This window comes from Phoxinus phoxinus (assembly GCF_949152265.1).
Source record: "Phoxinus phoxinus genome assembly, chromosome: 16".
Classification (NCBI taxonomy): domain Eukaryota; kingdom Metazoa; phylum Chordata; class Actinopteri; order Cypriniformes; family Leuciscidae; genus Phoxinus; species Phoxinus phoxinus.
This window is the reverse complement of record NC_136891.1, coordinates 6,096,938-6,113,962: the sequence shown is the minus strand read 5'-3', so window position 1 is coordinate 6,113,962 and position 17,025 is coordinate 6,096,938. Positions and strand designations below refer to the sequence as shown.

The 17,025-nt window shown below is 35.9% G+C and overlaps 2 protein-coding genes across 18 annotated transcripts in view; both read right to left on the bottom strand.

The window, feature by feature from the left end:
- Positions 1–121: 121 nt before the first annotated feature.
- laptm4a (lysosomal protein transmembrane 4 alpha) lies at positions 122–5,049 on the bottom strand. The gene is made up of 7 exons (XM_079583916.1): positions 4,724–5,049; positions 3,612–3,732; positions 3,337–3,413; positions 2,535–2,657; positions 2,360–2,455; positions 2,160–2,258; positions 122–1,221 (listed from the first exon to the last, which is right to left on the bottom strand). Exons 1-7 carry the CDS (start codon positions 4,847–4,849, stop codon positions 1,147–1,149), a joined length of 717 nt encoding a protein of 238 aa, XP_079440042.1. The 5' UTR covers positions 4,850–5,049; the 3' UTR covers positions 122–1,146.
- A 1,432-nt stretch (positions 5,050–6,481) lies between these two features.
- The window catches only part of mark3b (MAP/microtubule affinity-regulating kinase 3b), a 59,634-nt gene continuing 49,090 nt past the window's right edge, over positions 6,482–17,025 (bottom strand). For 4 of the 17 annotated variants that reach the window (XM_079583779.1, XM_079583772.1, XM_079583770.1 and 1 more), the window contains 4 exons: positions 14,732–15,001; positions 12,868–12,894; positions 9,802–9,846; positions 6,491–7,925 (listed from right to left, as the gene is read on the bottom strand). In XM_079583779.1, coding sequence (XP_079439905.1) covers positions 7,580–7,925; positions 9,802–9,846; positions 12,868–12,894; positions 14,732–15,001 — 688 coding nt within the window. In that variant the 3' untranslated portion in view covers positions 6,491–7,579. Of the gene's footprint in view, positions 7,926–9,801; positions 9,847–12,039; positions 12,121–12,867; positions 12,895–14,731; positions 15,002–17,025 lie in introns of all 17 variants that reach the window. The other 13 variants (XM_079583775.1, XM_079583778.1, XM_079583771.1 and 10 more) reach the window with 7 other exon arrangements.

Genomic DNA, 17,025 nt, shown 5'->3' with positions numbered 1-17,025 from the left:
AATAGACCTCATAAGGGATGCAAAACAGTTATTCTAATCACATATTTTACATTTACACATAAGATGGCAAATTGAGTAATACTAATGAACCAAATGTTCATTGTAGATAAAAAGTCTGATAGCAGATTCAATGTTTTGAAACGTTTATTGAAGTAATTAGATTCAGAACATGTACAAGAAAAGAAACAGACCACAAAATAAAATAACATGCATCCATTGATTTATACAACACTAGCAGTTTTCTTTTTTAATTCTAAATCATTGTCATTCATGTGAGGAAAGTTTCCTCTTGTGTGTTAACCAGCATTACCATGACAACAGATCACTGTGACAGCTGCTTACATGATGGTGCACAATGGTTCAATGGATGGAAAACAAACAAACACACACGCGCACGCACAAATTATATAAACAAGATAAAAAGTGCTTTGAGCTTTTTCACTTTTGAAAGGATGAAAGTCCTACGTCCACAAATAAAAGTACACAATGGAAAAAATATACATTTTAACCATCACACTGGATTGTCTAAACATTTTTAATCTAGCAAAACAGATTTATTAGCCAAGGGTGGTGATTTTAAATGCAAGTACCCAGTCAATGTTGATTTTCACAAAACATCCTCTACTAAGACATCAAGAACAAAATATAGCGTTGAAAAGCATGGAAAAATAAAGATCTCACGGTGGCAGGTAAAGTGAAAGTTTCATTGGTAAAAACGTCATTTTAGATGATCTGCCCCATCTCAGAATCATTTCATTAGTGATTGACTATCAGTTAACTATATAATTCTGTCGTAAGCACAATTTATTGCAGAGCCCGAGTCATGATGTCCACGAAAGAGAATGGCATTTCATATCTCAGATACAACACTAAGTAATTAAAAATAAATCCTGCCACAAACGATCTCTTCCCCAACACTGTGCCGCTTCAACTGTTTTCCTATAGTTTTACAAAAATAGATCTGCAGTGACGAGCTGTTACAAGAGTCATGCGAAAGAAATAGTCATGGGTGAGTCTAAGCTGCTGATGTGATGAGTGGATGCTGGGAGTCTAAACGCCCTCCAACTGTTGGGATGGAAGGCAGGATCGAAAGGCAAAGATGGGAGTCTGCACTGGCTTTTACTGACGAAACCAGTCAGGGGGAATTCAAGCTGGCATGTAAGGAGGAGGTGGCTCCTTCGCTGGCATTGTCATGGCCATTTCATAGGTGGGAAGGATGTACTATGATAAAAAGAAGACACCATTCAAATAAAGCCAGTCTGAGGTCGTTTACCCGAACAAAACCACACAGCACACTTTCCTTTGGTAACAAGCTAAATAACTGTACAGCTGCTGGTCTAAGGAGTCTAGAAAAAACATCGCTCAAAAGCGCTTTCAGAGGCAAAGAGTGCCATCTACTGTAACAGTGTGTAACTGTGTATTTGGAGATAACTGAGAGGATATTAGGATGCTAAAAATTAAATCACTAATCATAACTAATTTTAATAAAATATAAATATTAGATGACAAAAGTACTAACAGTACTAAACCTAAAACTGAAATAAAAATTAATTAAAGCTATATAGAAATGAAGAAAAACTAAACTAATAAAAATGACAAAAGCGCAAATTAACAAAATGAGCAAATTTTTAACTAAAATTTTTATATTTTAAAAACCTAATTCAAATTATTAGTAAATGCAGTTTATATAGTATACAAATTAGTATTTATATAGTATACAAATTAGTATTTATATAGTAGATAAATAATACTAAAATAACAGATTTTTATTTGAAAATAGAAAATATTCCAATAAGACCAAAAAAATGCTGTTAATGTTAAAAATGTACAAAAAATATTAAAAGTGGAATTTGTTCGTGAGGAGGTTTGGATTTCAAAAAGTGGCCGTTATATGCTACAATGGAGCAAGGTATTGAAAAATAAGAGAAAGATGTTTCAGAGGCAACGACAGCCATGTTTTTTATCAGAATAATGTAAAGTGGTGAACGGTACACAATTAGACCAACATATTCTAAAGTAAATAGGGTTTAATTTAGGTTGTTACATTTCATCAGATTGTATAATACCTGTTAATGGTGTAGTGTTGTTGTATATAGTATCATCTACTTAACTCAAAGTAGTCTAGATTCAGACCGGGAACCCTGCTAAGATGGACATACCTGAGGGGGGGTCTCAAAAGCAGGATAGACGGCAATCTCTGGAGTGTTCCTGTTGTTTATGTACTTATAGCAGTTCCACACACAGTTGATCAAATAACCCTGTAAAAAAAAAACGCATTAGTAGTCTGTAACCTGGATCTTATAAATAAAATATGTACGGATTCAGTGTTGGAAACATCAGGTGAGGCTCATATATCTACCTTGAGGACGATGAGGATGGCAAAAAAGATGAGCACAAACAGGAGGAGACAGCTGGAGTCCAGAGAGAGCAGGTTGTCTTTGTAAGGGAAGTCCGGCTAAAAGAGACAGAGATTTTAGGTCAAATGTTTTTAAATGAGCTTCTAGCGACAGACAGGCGGTAGAGGGCAGACTGACCAGCTGGTCCAGGTAGTCCTTGATTCTGGGCAAGTACGTGAGGGAGCTGATGGCCACCAGACAGCTCAGTGCAAAGTCAAACAGCTGGTAGCAAAAGAACGGGATGAGCCAGCCATCACGATTCTGTGCCAGAGGGGAAATAACAGTCATGTCATGAGACGATTTTAGACTGTTTCTCACCATTTTAATGCTGATGCAAACCTGTAAGACTCCAGGGAATACTGAATCATCCAGTTTGAGCAAATAAAATGAGCTGTGCTGAATAACTAAGAGAACTCAGAGAATTCCTAAAATGGAAAGGGAGCTATTAGCAGATCTGACAAGGCTGTGACTCTACCGGAACAGCATTTCACTGCCTATAAGGCCTAACATTTGTGGTCAGAGGATACTCAGGGTCTAAAACACAGTTAAAGCTCAATGTTCACTCGAGGTAACAAGCTCGGGTATGGCAAATGTGCATTGACAGCATGATTTCACAGCAGAAACTACTATACAACAAATGCTCACAGATCCAACCTGTTTTTTAAAGATGACATCAAGCAAGACTGTGAAGTACAGATGAACATATAATGGTGAAATGCATTATTTTTACAATACATTAACCCAACTTACTCCGCATTGATAGTAATAATGGATGAAATTGAGTGCATTGCCTTTAAAAGTCAGAGAATGTTTACCATGTTTAACTCCTTAGTATATGTGCATAATGACATCCCTATTTACAGTACCGAATAATACATTTTATTGTGTTCAACATCAGATATTAAATTAATACCCAGGCATAGTAATCATATAAACTTACAGTAATGGCTCCATACACCATCATGGCACTAATAGTGAGCATCAGAAGAGAGATGGCAAAGCCCACACAAGCGTTCTCTACAGGGGTGAAAGAGATGTTGTATATAACATATAAATAGAGGAAATATACCAAAATATACAAACAAGTATAATACGATTTTATAATTAAACATTTGAATACAAATAAATATTGATATAAAAATGTGGCACAAAAATATAGCATTACAAAATATTGTATTAATGACAAAAAAAAAAAAAAAGTATCTTATAACATACCTGACATCCTGTCGGACGCAAAGTAATGCTCAATAACCTCATACTGCAGGTCAACAATAGGGACGTTCTCCGGGTGAGTAACTGCCACAGTCAACAGAATACCCATCAACAGGTTCACCACCTTTAGACAGAGATTATATTAGCAAAGACAGTATAAATGACATAGATAGTAGGACGTAACACTGAAATCAAAAATGGAAGTGTAATATGACAGAAAGTCTGATGATTCACTGTCATGTGACGCCCATTAGCAACATTTTGTTATTGTAAATCAACAGGTTAAAGAAGTCAAGGTCTTAGAAAATATGCCTTGCACTTTTTTTTTTACTACAAATATGTATGTAACTTATAAAATGAACAAAAAAAAGTTACATCATTTATTAAAAACCTGTTAGTCTAAAAAACCCCACTATTTGACACAATGATTTACTATAATATTTACCATTTAGATTGGCAGAGCGATTTGTTTTGTCACTAACAGTGCCATTTTATCCAAAAGCATTCATAAACTTGCCAAGCAACACTTTATTATCGTTTATTAGTTGATATTTGTTGGATTGTTTAATACCTATTTGGCATTCAAAATACAACTATATAGAGCTGATTTAAACAAATATTAAATAACTTACCATCATATGTATATATAATAGCTGTATTATTTTAAATAATTTTTTTAAAAACACATTTCGTGCAAATTATCAACGAACTCAATTTCAACCCAATGACAGTGTAAACACAACGTCAGGCCTCAGCTAACGGTTAGCTTGTTAGCTACCTACACATATAATATAAATGAACACTTAAATATAATCTCCACATCACATTGTCCTACTTCAATTGACATATAAGATCCGTATAATGCATTTAATACACATGTAACCCGTCTAATCTCGTTTGCGTGTCTTGTTTGTTGATAGTTCCAATTCAAAACATTGAGTTAGCCTAGAGGTCGTAAACATCGAGCTAACACGGCTCTGCTTGCCAAAAAACATCCACACAGACGCACTTTTAAACACAGACACACTTCGAAAAGAGAGAGGGAGACTGCTGATATATTTCAGTTGTGTTAAAATCTACAACACGAGATTTATTGAATGTTTTAAGCCTCGTACCATATACCAGGTACCCAGGATGATGGTTCCAGTCCGCACGTGACAGCAGCCGCAGCAGCGCGCGCTGTACAGTCGGTCTCGAGACGGTTTAAAACGCATGTCGTTCTCAGTGTTTTGAAGAAACATCGAAAAAAAAAATAGACGAAATGAGTCTCCTCTGTCAAAAACAGCAGTAACAACAGCAGTGCTCGATCTTTCTGCAAAACTCCCCCTGACGGGTGAGAAACAATGGGGGCGTGACCACAGCTAAAACATAGCGATGCCCGACTCGGAAACGAATCGTTCTGTTGAATCGAATCTTTCTAATGCATTGGTTGAACCGGTTCACAAAAGAGGTTTGAAGTGGTCAGACTGAGAAAAACGAGTTTTTACTTTTCATTGTTTCTCGAGTAAACCTTTTGGCAAAAAAATAAATAAAAAATAATTCTAACCTGAAACCTAATTTTATGTTTTTGTTGACAGAGGTAAGGCAGGCTGCATGTAAACAGTATTTGAGACTCTGTCTATAAGAAGGCTATCAACACCATAAAAAGACTTTTTTATGTGAGATTTAAGTATTTACTTGATATCTTTATACCCAAATGCACATTTATTCTGATTTCTATATTATCATCTCCTGTCACCCTGTTTTCTTGTATTTATATGTTAAAAAAGAAAAGAAAAAGTTTGTATTGTATGCATATTGGCATAGGCTACATAGCAATGCGATACTTGTATTTCTATATTTCATGTTGCTTGAATAAAAATAAATTAAAAAACGCATCGAACCGAGAAATGACTCTTTCAAATGAATTAATTTTGAACAGGCTCTTTGAAATGAACTGTTCATTTGAACCGATTTGCGAAAATGAATCACTACCGAATCGTGCGTGGAAAATGGGGCGTGGCTAGTCGGATCATACATGGAAAAGGGACATGGTCAGAGTTCAATCACACATGACTGCGTTTATAATTACTACTGCATTGGTGGGTCACACAGGGGGATGATGCTGTGCAGGAGTCCATCCAGCTGTAGACAGATGCATGGAAGTTCAGGCCACTGTGCTTTTCTGAAAAAAGCTTTTATGAATTTGAAGAGCTGTTATATAATAGATAAGATGCTGGAAATTATATAAGGGATCAGGTGATATACATATGTGTGTCAGGCTAACATAATCTTCTAAAATGCCAATTGATTATATTTTTTGCCCTAGACAGTTTTATACATATTCCTGTGTTTCCAAATATATTTAGGAGAATATAGCTAATAATAATATAAAGTTTGGACATATTTGAATCCGTTTTTTATTTATATAAATATATAAATAAATTGTGCCTACTGCCTAATATATATATATTTTTTTTTCATTTCCATTACATTTGAATCCAGGAGCTCATTTTTACAGTAGCCAAGTTGCAATGTCTAAAGCAAGAAATAGACTTGCTTTAGACATTAAACTAAGACCCAGATCCAGACCAAGACTTTATGCTTGGATACAGATAAAGTCCACAACTTAATGACTCAAACTTTTTAAAATCACAGGACATCTCACTTCCAATAAAACCTCCTAAATATGACTGCATGCAAAGGGCAATAAAGGACAAAGTATGCAATGATCGTCGTGGTTGTGGGGTATATCATGTAGAGGTTGTCTTTGGTTATGTATTAAAGTCATTCAGCTTTTAAAAGAAATTAAATGTTCCACCAGTGATTTAAACATTTATGTCTGAATTGAGCCTTGTAAAACCTGTCCAAAAAAAAAAAGCCACCCTGCAAATCATTGATTTTCAGTTGTTTTAATGGAGACACTGATTAACCTTATTCTGTGATGAGTTACATTAATTTCCATAGTTTCCGACTCACAGCCAGACTTAGAAAAAAAAAAAAAAAAAGTATATCAATATGTTGTTGCTGCAAAACTAAGGTACATTATTTACATTCCAAAAAAACAAACAGAAACATCAAAACAAAAATAATAACAACAGTGCCGATGGTTCTTAGGGATGGGAGTGAATACTGAAGCCTAGAAATGGTGCGCCCTGGGGCCCGGAGCCAAAGCCAAGACATTACTACGACACCTGAGAGCGTTTCGTCATCGCCTCAGGCCTTTCCAAAAAACACTTTGTGAGGAAACAAACTAAATACTTCAAGGGACCAGGAAGGAAAAACGTTCCCGATCGCGTTCTTTACGTTCCATTGCAGAAGCCCGTCGGCTGAAGTGCACTCGATCCTGGCCGTCTTCAGCACTAGAAAACAACAAGTGGGAATATCCTGGGTCGAGGAGGAAAAGATAGTTGGGAAAGTGGAGGAGGAATGGATGGATAGCACATCTGGTGCTTTTAAGGGAAAATGTGCAAAATGCGTTTCTAATCTAAATCAACATTGGCCATTTTGCTTTGGCATTCAAGAAGGGTATTGGCATGAGGGGCGGAACGATAAAGAGAAATACTGGAGCGATTAGCCGTCAATCTTCCGTCTGTCTGGTTAAAATACATCTTTTCAGTCACTGGTGTTAATCTTTCGGCCCCACAGGGCACCTACTGCAGTAGTGCATAAACAAACAAACAGAAAGAAAAGAAATAAAACTGTCATTGTTTTCCTACAGTTTGAAATAATATTACACAATAATAATAATAATAACATCAACAATAACAACAATAATAATATTATTAATAATGCTTCAAAGATGCCGGAAATTATTGCCTAAGGCATGATTCTATACAATATCTTCAGTAACGTACATACTTTGTAAGTGTTTGAGGAAACCAATCCTTGTATCTGCTACTTGTTCAAAAAAGAATGTACAGCTTGATTACTCTAGTTTTGTGCCTTAGTCCTTTTTTGCTGCCTTTTCACATTTTTGACTTTCCCCCCCCTTACAGCTTTAGTTCGTTGGCAATTTTCGAGGCGATGTTCTTGAAAGCGATGGATGTTCCTGATATCCGCTTGAAGCGGACGCCGTTTAGCGAGAGGCGGGGCAGTTTGCACACCTCCATCTCCCATTGGACCAAGCTCTCGGCGTGGCCGTCGCCGTGGACACACAGGAGCAGGAAGCGCTCGCGCTGCTCGTAGTCGCAGTTGTTGGCGTCCAGGACTTTGCGGATCTCGCGCATCATCTCTGTGGGCTCCATGGAGGAGGTGGTCTTCATGCTCCAGGTGAAGCGTAGCGAGCGGGGTTTGGCGTCTTTATGTTCCTCTTTCTGATCCCCAGACACATTTCGACTGCAGGAGAGAAGAGACCACAATAAGAGAAATAGGCATTCGGCTGGTTCCTGAATGTACGTAGACATGCTTGTGTGAACATGACAATGTTAAAGAGATAGTTCACCCAAAAATGAAAATTCGGTCATTTACTCGCCCTCAAGTTGTTCCAAACATGTATAATGCCTTTTTTCTGCTGAACACAAAAGAAGATATTTTGAAGAATGTTTGTAACCAAACAGTTGATGGACCCCATTGACTTGCATATAATTTGTTTAGTCAATGGGCCCCACAACTATTTGTTTACCCATATTCTTCAAAATATCATCTTTTGTGTTCAGCAGAAGAAAGAAACTCATCCAGGTTTGGAACAACTTGAGGGTGAGTAAATGATGACAGAATTTCATTTTTGGGTGAACTATCCCTTTAATGCCAGAAACGTACGCAGCTAGACAAACTTTGTTTGTTTTGTATTTTGAATATCAGTTTAATTTGAATAATTTAGACTTTTTTTAAAGTGTTTGTTCTTTTGGAAAATGTTCATGTTAATATATTTGAAATGTACATTTACAGTTTTCAATCACCAACACTACTTTATTTATTTTTTAAAGAAATGTATATTTTTCAGCATGGATACATTAAAGTGCTGAAAAGTGACAGTAAAGACATTTATAATCTTACAAAATATTTCCATTTCAAGTAAATGCTGCTTTTAACTTTCTATGGCAGCAAATCAGAATATTAAAATGATTTCCGAAGGATCATGTGACGTGAAAACTGGAGTAATAAGCCTGAAAATTCAACTTTGTCATCACAAGAATAAATTTAATTTTTAAAATATAATACAACCGTTCTTTAAAAATTGTAATAATATTTCACAATATTACTGTTTTTACTGTATTTTTAATAAAATAAATGCCTTTGTGAGCATAAAATACTTATTTGTGTTCATTATTCTCGCATTACTGTGATGATAACAATCTGACAGTTTATGCTAATTCCTGCCATTTTGTTAACAATGCCAATAAGAATGTAAAATGTACTTGTGTTGCATTACGAAATGTATTCGGTCACTTTTTGAAACAATGGCATTAAAACGGAGATTGCGAGAAGTGTTTGCGTCCACATACGTTTCAGGTCTTCATAGTGAAGGTGGTGTGTGTGTACATGAACAACACAGCAGAAACAAGTTCTTGTACAAATTCTCCAGTTTTCAGTGGACACATCATGCACTGAACCACCGAGTGCATTTGACATGCAGTAAACATAAAAGTAACCATGCAGAGATACAGACACAGTGCAGTGAGCAACTCAAGGGTGCAAAATATAAGAATATAAAGAAAAAAATATGCATTTAACTTTTGCTGAGTCAATGAGGGATGATCTACTAAATGTTTCCAAGCTCAGATTCACAAAATCAACTAAAAAGATAATACATAGTGTTGAGGGTGGGTGTCAAGGTATTTGGAGTGATTTTAGTGTTACTATTTTAACAAACCCATATCTCCAAGCATGAGCAACATCGCTGGGACTTTAGCAAACAGCATTAATAATCCTGTTGTACTTCCTTCATCTTGCCACAAGGGGGCAGAGCAACAGAACTAGCTGCAAATGCAACCAAATACGTTGTGGCATATCACATTTTGATATTCACAGAACAGATTTTGAGTTTATTGGTCCTTTTGAGACTCACATAAGCTTCACTGATTAATCTAGTATTTGATCTTAGGGAATTATGCCAGATTCCAGTTATGTATGTTTGTAGAGAATTAATCAACATAATGGGGTTAAATCTGTGGAATAATATCAGGCCTAAACTGGACTAAAAGTACAGAACGCAAAAAAAAAAAAAAAGGGAAATGATGAAGTAACTGTAAAACCAGATGTCCTGTCTCACCTTGAGTCCTCATACCTCCCATTTCTATCGCATTCTGCCGGCACTCTTTAAAAACCAGGATGAAAAAGAGAAAAATAGTTTAGAGGCAAGAAAATGTGAGACTCACTGATAAAGGAAAGGAAGATAAGAAAACAATAGCGTTTTAGACATCCTAGGACAAAAGAGAGAGAAAATCAAAGACAATATGGAGAAAACGCCACCAACAGATACAATACTGTGTAAGTGGAGAGGAATATTGGACATGCACTTAAAGTTGACCCGTGTGGAGAGACCAGAGGGTTTTACAGATACCCTTCCTGTACCGTATGATTCAACTTCCTGTTCTAAATCGTTTCCATGCAGTGGACACAACTGAACTCATTCTGTCTGGAAAGAAGGGGTTTCTAATAATTAAAAAAAAAACGCTTTAAAATGTGGGGCATAGTGGGGGTAAGCGGTCTTCTAGGCAGGGAGAAATGAGAACAGTGAAATTAATATAGCTAATTGTATATTTGTATAATAATATAGATAATTGTATATAATATAGAAATTAATATAGCTAATTGTTAATATTCATTATTTTAGCATATTAATTAATATTTCAGGATATCTACCATCTACTGAAATGAGAATAAAGCTGAAAGCTGCCGCTGGCACAGCTTACCCCAACCACACTTTACTTTTTGGGAAAGTTGCTTATTATTTAATAATTCATCACAATTCACCAACATGTACACTACCGTTCAAAAATGTGGGTTCAGTGCGTTGCATTCAGCAACTTCAAACTTCAAAAGTGACAGTAAAGACATTTGTTACAAAAGATTTAGATTTCAAGTAAATGCATGTATATATGCATGAGTAATGATGCTGGAAATTCAGCTTTGCATCAAAGGAATAAATTACATTTTAAAATTAGAAAAATTATTAAAATTGTAATATTGCTGCTTTTACTGTATATTTCAAATAAATACAACCTTGGTGAGCAGAAGAGGCTTCTTTCAAAAATATTCAGAAATCTTACCGACCTCAAACTTTTGAATGGTAGTAGTGTATGATATATCGATATAGAGAAGGACAAATTTGTTTAAAAAAAATACACAAATTATTTTTAGCATAAAAATGCTTATTTTCTGATAGACAGCTGTACATGACGGGCTGTTTCTAAATGTATGGTCACATGTACAGTTCGATAGATTTCCCACTGACTCATCTGAACCCTCTCTCTTTTTTACGACAATAATGCTACATAATACAAAGCACATTAAATACAGATATATTGGGATATAAGAGGACATGGATCATCCATTCTGCAGAGTAGAAGATGAAAAGAGATTAGGAGAGGTCATGCAGTGGCGTGGGCAGTGTGCAGCAGTCAGAGGAGAGGACGCTGGCAGAGAAGTGCTCTTATGGGGCAACTATTACAGGCAAACCGGCCCTGAAACAGATCTACAGCATCCTGACACGACCGACAGGAATATTACAACTTAAGATCTCTTGATGGCGTCTGTGGCGAAAACAAACAAACAAGAAACTTCTTGTAGATGCCATAACACACTATAATCCTTGCATATTTTTAAATATCATATAAATTGTGCAGAGAACACATATTTCACATATATTAAATAATATTTTTAATATATAAATATTTAATAGTTGATTTAAATGGTTAGTTTACACAAAAATGAAAATGTCATCATTTACTCATCCTCATGTCGCTCCAAAACCGTAAATAATACTTTAAATATTAAAATATGCATTTATTTTCAATTATTGTATTCATGGTTTTGCCAGCCGGTATTTTTTATGCCTTTTTACAAACTGAGGAATGAGTTCAATTTATTTCCTGTGTTAATCGACAATGGGCCACAGATGCGGTCAAGAGTTTATCTTGTTTATATCCTGAAATATTTATATATTTGTATATATATATATATATATATATGCATTTTGAACGGTCAACCTTAGTTCTTCTCGGTCTTAAAACCCATTTTAAAGGGACATCTGACCAACTTCTGGACAACTCAAATCGGAAGTTCTCCATCAAAAGGCAAACTTATCTGTTGAAGTCATAACAGCACTGTCGGGAATAAAAGCGCTGGGATTGCGAGACCACCTGGAGGAACAATTCATCTGGGTCGGTCAAAAAAGGAAGAGCTGGAAAATCAGAATCAGAAAATCCTGCTACTTCTAGAGGTGGATTCTGGAGCATGAGGGCTGAAATAAGGAAAGGGTTGTTGTCACAACAGGAAATGCTGGTACCTTAACTCCAGAAATCCTGTAAAGAACACCTCTCAATCGCCACATCTGTCAGCTGCTAAATTAAGAGCCCAGTAGGGTGGCCTGAATTACACAACCAAGAGCAAGTCTGTTACTGCGTCGCAGGAGATGCATTAATTTTCTCATCGTCAGAGAAGATTCATATATAAAGGTGAATCTCTGAGGGATGTAACACAGTAGACATTCATAATGACCTATATAAATCTCACCAAACCTGTAAAGAACATGTCCCCACCGTATGTCACAACAAAATAAAGAGTAGGGAATAATAAATCATATTATTATTATTACACACAGAGAGCGAGAGAGAGAGAGCGAGAGAGAGAGAGAGCGCACGAGAGAGAGAGAGAGAGAGAGAGAGAGAAACATAACTTTTTAAGTCCAGAGGTTTGGATGTTTCATGGCTGACTGAAGAATGCTGTCATTGAGCAAATTGAACATTGAAAAAGCACCCATTACTGTACGCTGTAAGACAGGTTATCTAACAGTGCAAAAAACACAACCTTCCTCGAAGAAAAAAGGCGTGAATGGAAAATGAGGCTCTAATGTATCAAACTGTAAGGAGACTGTAATGAATCTATTGTGCTCAGTTGTAGCCTATAGCAGGCATGCATGAGTGATTAGTATTGTCTTCAGGTGCTGTTCATCAGAAAACAGCAGACATGCTCAGTTGCACTGCGATTAAGAGACAGTGTGTCAAAGGTGAGTGACAAGCAATTAATCGAAAAACATCTTCACGCTAGGGTTATGAGTTAAACTTCAGATATCTCAGGCTCTGGTTAACTGCACACAGCCCATCGAGGGTCCTACCTTTTGGTAAACCTGAATGACATGTTTCTACAAAAGAAACAGAAACAGACACTGATCAACATCTGGAGTAGATGCGCTGTCTCTTGAGGACACATAGGAGAATCTGACGCCACTGATAACATCGTATATAGTTCTGACATGCCAAAACTACTCCGTAACATCCAGTTTTGGGAAGTAAGTAACTTAAAATTTTGCAACGCTACTAACTTTAACTACATTTTTAAAGTCCCCCTATGGTGAAAATCAAGTTTTTAATGTTGTTTATATGTCGCGTTTCCATTACCCCTCAAATTGCGCTTGCATGAGGTGGTTTTTCAGGCCATTCGAAAAATAAATATTTTGCAAAAGTGCAATGGAAACAGTTTTTGCGCATTTACAGTCACCTGACTTAGAAGACACAGTGTGTTCGGACAGAATACGAGACAGAGTTGTTTATTAAATTCACCTCATATGTGCCGCTCACAGTATAAGGGTCTTTCCTAGCCATTAATGCTTGGATAACACGCCTACGTCTCCTTCCATTAATAATAATAATAATGTCTAGTGCGGTGGCGTGATATATAAACCTACCAACGTCCGTTGCCATTATTTTTTAAATGACTTATCGCGAGAGGCAAAAAAATGACGTTTTAGTCGATTAATGGAAACGCCGTTATTTCGCAATAGTTTTGTATTGATATATAAAAAATAAAAAATAAATAAAAAAAAAGCAAAAGTTTTGCGCAAATCTGTAATGGAAACCCGGTTAAATATGATTTATTAGACAAACCATGTGCAAACTTCTTAGTCAACACCATTGCTGAGTATTTTCTCCATAAAACTCAAAAACGCGGTTTGGATCGGCTCGTTTCCTTCCATAACAAACATGTACCGGTAACCATTCCAATCCGTGCAGCGCGGGGCTTTTCTCCATTTACTTTTTTTAGTTGTTCAAAGCGCTTGTAAGGATGCTGATTTTTAGATGGATCAGGTATTCTGAGCTGGTGTGAGTGAGTGGAGGCAGGACTAATTTGCATATTAATTGTTCCACTTATACTAAATGAGGCAAGGGTGTAGGAGTTACATTCAAGCTATTTTAAAGGGTAGTTTACTCAAATTTAATTCTGTCATTAATTACTCACCCTCATGTTGTTACAAAACCATAATACTTTTATTCATATTTTGAAAATCAATGAAGATGTTATTAATAAAATCTGAGAGATTTCGGTCTCTCCATTGACAGCCTACGCAACTACCACTTTCAAGCCCCAGAAAGGTAGTAAAGACATCATTAAAGTAATCCATGTGACTCCAGTGGTTTAACCTCAGTTTTATAAAGTGAAGTGAGTGCTATGTTTGCATAAAAATAAACACAATTTACCACTTTATTTACACAATATTAATCTCTGGAGCGCATTTAGGCAACAACGCCTGCTCTCGCGTCAACACAACGCGCATGATTCATATTTTATTTTTTCTGTTCTAAGATAAACGTAAGTCTTACGGGTTTGGAACGACATGAGGGTGAGTAATTAATGACAAAATTAAAATTTTTGGGTGAACGAACACATTAGGCATGAAGAAATAATTTTCAAAGAAAAAAACATTTCAATATGCCATTTTGAAGATCAAAGACGAGTTTCAAGAGATAAAATGATTGACTGGAGGGGGACTTTAAGTAGTTTTATAGTAGCGGTTTACAAAATAGAGTATCTTTTCCAGTAATTAACCTATTTTTTTAACCTATCAAACTGTTGCGTTCTAATGCTTGCATATTCAAAATGAACACTTTCCTATTTGGGATACACTGAAAATTGATTTCCATTGGTAATATTTACTTCTCAAAGGCTGTGTTGTGTATTGAGAACATGAAGTGTTGATTTACCTGCGCGTGAGCTTGGATGTGAGCTTGGTGAAGAGGTTTGTTGATCCGCGGCTCCGGGACTGTGACAGTGGCGTGGCATCGTGCGATAAGGTTGGCGAGGCAGGGGGTCCGTTATATGTGGCTGTGCGTCGGTCCCTCAGCTGGCCTCCGTGGAAAGTGCTGCGGCTCAGAGTGCCTCGTGGGAAACGCAGGCGGTCCGGGGGAGTCGCGCTACTAATACTGTGGGTGGAGGAACCAGGGTTCCGCTGACTCGTCTGAGCTGTGCTCGTGCTGAAGAGAGAAAATTCAGGGTCACAATATGATGATATTGGAAAATCAGCGTGCAGCGACATGAGGCCGAGTAAATGACGCAGTGTTGTTAATAACTAAAACTATTAGGGGTGTAACAATATATCGTGTCACAGTATATCGCAATAGAAAAATGCAATAATGTGGATAGTGACTATCTGTATAGTGTATAATTCATCGAAAAGAGTTTAAGTGTCAGTACTACATCAATATTTAATGTTGAATATAATCTATAATAATGCAAAGGGGGAATATTTGTGGGTCCTGATAATGCCAAATGTCTTATGTTACCAATAAAAAGTGGCCTACAATATTTTAAATATATCCAAGCCTATTCATTTACACCCACAATGTAATATCAAATGTAGCATTTTAATCAACAGTATATTTTTTGATAACTTTTCTAAAGTTATAGCTTTAAAAGATAGCTTTTCTTTGTCTTGGAGTATTGCAATAATATTTTATTGTGTGTTCGGTATCGTTATTTGTACCGAATTGTGACATGAGGGTATCGTTACACCCCTGAAAACTATTAAAAACATTTTTTAGACAAAATAAAAATAAAATAAAAATATTAGATGAAAAATCTTAATAAATGTAAAAGAAAATGTAAATGTTGCTTTGGCAACTACCTGAAATAAATAAGTAAAAAAAATTAAAAAATAAATAAAAAAATGAATAAAAAGACTAAAGCACATAAAACTATTGACATAAAAGATAATCCAAAAAATTTATTACAAAACATTTGAGTGAAATATTCCTTTAAGCCACAGTTAAAAATATTATATTCAATGACAAGAGAATGTAGCGAAATATCAAACCAATACAATCAATCTGCAAACAAAAGATGCTAGACCTTTTTTTTCCAGGAATAATTTTCATAAATGCTTTTTTATGCAGTGATTTTTAGTGGATGTACAAAGACAGTTCTCCTCAAATTCATACAGGTGTCCCAACAGAGTAACCACAGGTTTCGTTCACCACATTAACTATGAACATATCCTACAAACGTTACAATATGTTTTATCTCTATTTTAAAATATGGTCAAGCCACTATTAGATTTCATGAACTAAGAATTAACAATACTTCAACAGTATTTATGAATCATAGTTCATGTTAATTTCAGCATTTAATAACACATTTTTTAAATCAATTGTATTTGTGAACATTAGTTAATGCACTGTGAACTAAAAACAAAACAATTTTTTTCAAGTTGTAATAATATATTGTTCACTACGGAAGAGGATTAGGGCCAGGCAATAATAAAAAAATAAAACCATCTCGAGATTAAAGTCATTATAATGCGAGATTAAACTCGTTAAATTTCGAGAAAAAAAGTCGAAATACAATCTTGAGAATAAACTCATTAAATATCGAGAATAAAGTCGTTGTGTTTCGAGAAAAAACTTGTTAAATTTCGAGAAAAAAAGTCGAAATACAATCTCGAGAATAAACTCATTAAATATCGAGAATTAAGTCATTGTGTTGCGAGAAAAAACTCGTTAAATTTCGAGAAAAAAACTCGAAATACAATCTTGAGAAAAAACTCATTAAATTTCGAGAATAAAGTCATTGTGTTTCGAGAAAAAAAGTCGAAATGAAATGTAGAGAATAACGCATTCAATCAGTGTTCATTGCATACTGATATCAACCGCATCGAGGTTTCGTAGTTTCCCAGGATACCACAAGACGCATTATTAATCGTTGTTGGTTGTGTACGCCTCCATCCACAGAATGTAACGACTGTAACCATATACAGCTAATTGCAATGCTGTACGGTTTTAATTTATCATAGCTGTCCATATGCCAGAGTGCATTTGGGCCAGCGCAAGTGGCGTCTTCTCAAGCGTCTCCTTCGTCGTAATTCCACACCTTGAGCATCAACAAATAATGCGTTTTATGGTATCCTGGGAAACCTCGATGAATTTCATGTTGGACAAAAGCGAGTACATGGCGCAAATTGGACTGATTTTTTCTTCTAAAAACACCTAGCCGACCTAGATCA